Genomic DNA, 2,875 nt, shown 5'->3' on the forward strand with positions numbered 1-2,875 from the left:
TAGTGCCATCATAGGCGCCTACTAAAATATTTTTTACTTTGGCCGGCTGAGCGGCTTCAGTAATTTCCTTGGAGAAGGCCGACGGCTGTTCGCCAAGTCTAAGCAGCCGTAGCTGCCAGTCCATAGGTTGGACGTTTTTTGCTGCAGGTCCACCAAATGGAGGTGGCTGCATAAAATATTGTTGTTGCGGCACAAATGGCAAGTTTAGTACCGCCTGTGCACTATGAAAGCCGGACTGACGGGAGGTGCCGCCTGACTGACTCTCATGGTACGACTGAGTTGGCCTCATAGAGGCATTTCGCAAACTGTCCTGAAAATTTGAAGTAGAAGCCGACTCTGATAATCGGTCACTCTTCTTCTGCTCTAGCAGGTGCCGAGCATCTGTGAACGTTTGCTTTGACCCGTCCGCCTGAATATGACGAACCGGTTTCCTATTTCCCGTAGGATAACGGAGTTTTGTGAAATCAAGAGCAGACGGCTCCCGCTTCTTAGATTTAGGATGGGGAGTCGCCTCTCGCCCTTGAACTGGCTTCCTCTTCAGTGAAGTGGAAGGTTTTTTGGCCGACTGCTCTTTGACTGAAGCAGGCGGTTTTTTGTTGATCAACTCTTGGATCTCTCCCTTGAAGCCCCTCATGAAGGTCATGAGTTCGTTCCTTGTGATGGGAGCAGACCCATCAGTCGGCTGTTGCCGAGCAAGCGATGCGCCTGCTGGCTCGCTTCCTGTTTGAAGATACTCCCGTTCCCTTATTTCAGTATGACGGGTACGGCGGGCCCTTAGGGTCCCGTCTGGAGCTGTATGAGTTTCAACTCCAAATTCACTTTCGGTATCATGGTCCGACTGAACTTGAGGGTCGTCTAGGGGACGCCTCTCTTCTGGAGTCGGTACAGACTTGGATGCCATCTCTGAAGTACTCTCCCCACAGATGGCGCCAAATGTTTCGGGGTTTTCTGATGTCCTGCGGGAGAGTTACAATTCCGAGACTGGAACCGGACGCCTGTACCTGCAAAATAACGGAGACTCCTGAGAGCTCCGCCTCCAACGGTCAAGTTAGTACCTGATTAAGGAGTAATCAATACAGAAATTAAAGTAATCAGATCTCTCTAGGTGAGAGTGCTTAGTGTTGGTAATCTGCGTTGTTAGCGAGATTAGCCGGTTGTTAATAAGTCTGTTCTTCTCTGCTTGATCTCTTAATTAATCGGTTGTTTGATTAATGAGAATTAATCGAGTATTTATAGCCTTGGGAAGCGTGCAACTCTCTAGGTTTAAGGTAAACCTAGGGCTGATCGGGCCTCTAGACTGAATTGGGCCTTGATGGCCGGTTGTCCCACTTGGCATGGGTGGACACGTGGCGTGTCTTAAGTGGTCCGTGGAGGACGTATCTGTGACTGACACGTGGCAAGCTCCTGTTGGCCTTCGTGAAGGACACGTGGCGGAACCTGGTTGGTCCACTTGTCAGACGGTGATTGGTGGATAAAAACCCCCTAATCAATGCACATTGAGGGAGGCAAGTTATAAGGGGTCAAAATGACAGGCCAACAAGAATATTGACCCCCAAACTTACCATGAGGAGCAAAACCATCTGTACACAAGCCAAGTCTTACATTACGAGGCTCAGAAGCAAACTCTGGAAACCGACAATCGAGGTGCTTCCAAGATACGTTGTCACTAGGGTGTGCCATTGTGCCTTGAACTCTGGGATTTTTCAAATGCCATGTCATTTCCTCCAAAATGTTCTTCGTTGCAAACAGTCTTTGCAACCTGGGTGTGATCGGGAAATAAAATAGAACATTTAAAGGCACTAGGCTACCTTTGGAAGTCTGCTTGTATCGGTCGCTGCCACACACCCTGCATGCAAACAATTGAGCATCAACCTTCCAAAACAACATACACCCTTTCGGGCATGCATGAATCTTTTGATGGGACAGTTCCAATCCCTTCACAATCTTCTTCACCTCGTAGAAAGTGTCGGTCATATGGCTGTTGTTCGGAATCACCTCACTTAGCAAAGAAGCAAACCCATCAACACATCTGTGAGGCAAATTATACTCACATTTTAGACTAGTGATTCTAGCGGCCATCTCTAACACAGACAAAGAACTCCCTTCGTATAATGGACTTTTAGAAGCCTTCAACAAATCCAGAAAATGCTTAGCAGTTGCATTAGGCTCCTCCTCTGATGAAACACTAGCCTGATCTGAGTGCCCCTGATCTTCACTATGACCAAAAGTGTTGAAAACCATGTCACGATATTCATTGGGTCGCCGTTCAGGAATTCCCGGATACCCTTCCCCCTGACACATCCACACATAGTAGTTTGGTATGAAACCCTTGCGATACAGATGTATTTTAACCGTATCTGCATCCCAAAGGCGTTTATTCTTACATTTAACACATGGACACCTAACTTCATTCGGGTTACTACTCTCGGGATGATCTGTGACGTACTGAATGAATTCATCAACCCCTTCCACGAACTCTGGATTAATACTTTGCCCAATCATCCTTTCATAAATCCAGCTACGTTCTCTTCGTTTCATGATTACAACTTCTACACAGCTCACGTATATGTACAATCACATTAGTCATAAACCGTATTTCGCAGTCATTATCCACCAAAGCGTTATGGAAATGCAAATGATATTTGAAATGCTTCCAAAGGGTCCTTATCACTCCAACCTAACCCATCCTTGTACGTTTTTTCTCACTAGTGAATGTAACTCAGGTTTTCAATTCTATGGAAAATCCGCCACCATTTCCCTACAGTTCTCCAAGTACACAATGTAGGCGATTAAACACACCTACATATGTACCCAGAGAACACGGTAGAGAAATGCATGAAAAGGCAGGATTTTCCCTAGAATAAAAAACAAAGCT

The 2,875-nt window shown here is 46.3% G+C and overlaps 1 protein-coding gene across 1 annotated transcript; it reads right to left on the reverse strand.

Annotated features, from left to right (window-relative positions):
• Positions 1-1,482: 1,482 nt before the first annotated feature.
• Positions 1,483-2,538, reverse strand: LOC110720600. The gene is made up of 2 exons (XM_021899641.1): positions 2,191-2,538; positions 1,483-2,127 (listed from the first exon to the last, which is right to left on the reverse strand). The coding sequence occupies exons 1-2, from the start codon at positions 2,536-2,538 to the stop codon at positions 1,483-1,485; spliced, it is 993 nt and encodes a 330-aa protein (XP_021755333.1).
• Between the last annotated feature and the right edge of the window lie 337 nt (positions 2,539-2,875).

Source organism: Chenopodium quinoa, unplaced genomic scaffold (assembly GCF_001683475.1).
Source record: "Chenopodium quinoa cultivar QQ74 unplaced genomic scaffold, ASM168347v1, whole genome shotgun sequence".
NCBI classification, from domain to species: Eukaryota; Viridiplantae; Streptophyta; class Magnoliopsida; order Caryophyllales; family Amaranthaceae; genus Chenopodium; species Chenopodium quinoa.

Bases quoted from the DNA above. Each gene is read 5' to 3' on its own strand.
- LOC110720600 (XM_021899641.1), bottom strand. From the start codon at position 2,538: ATGAAACGAAGAGAACGTAGCTGGATTTATGAAAGGATGATTGGGCAA. The intron at 2,128-2,190 runs GCTAGTGTTTCA...GATTTGTTGAAG, and splicing joins ATCAGGGGCACTCAGATCAG to GCTTCTAAAAGTCCATTATA.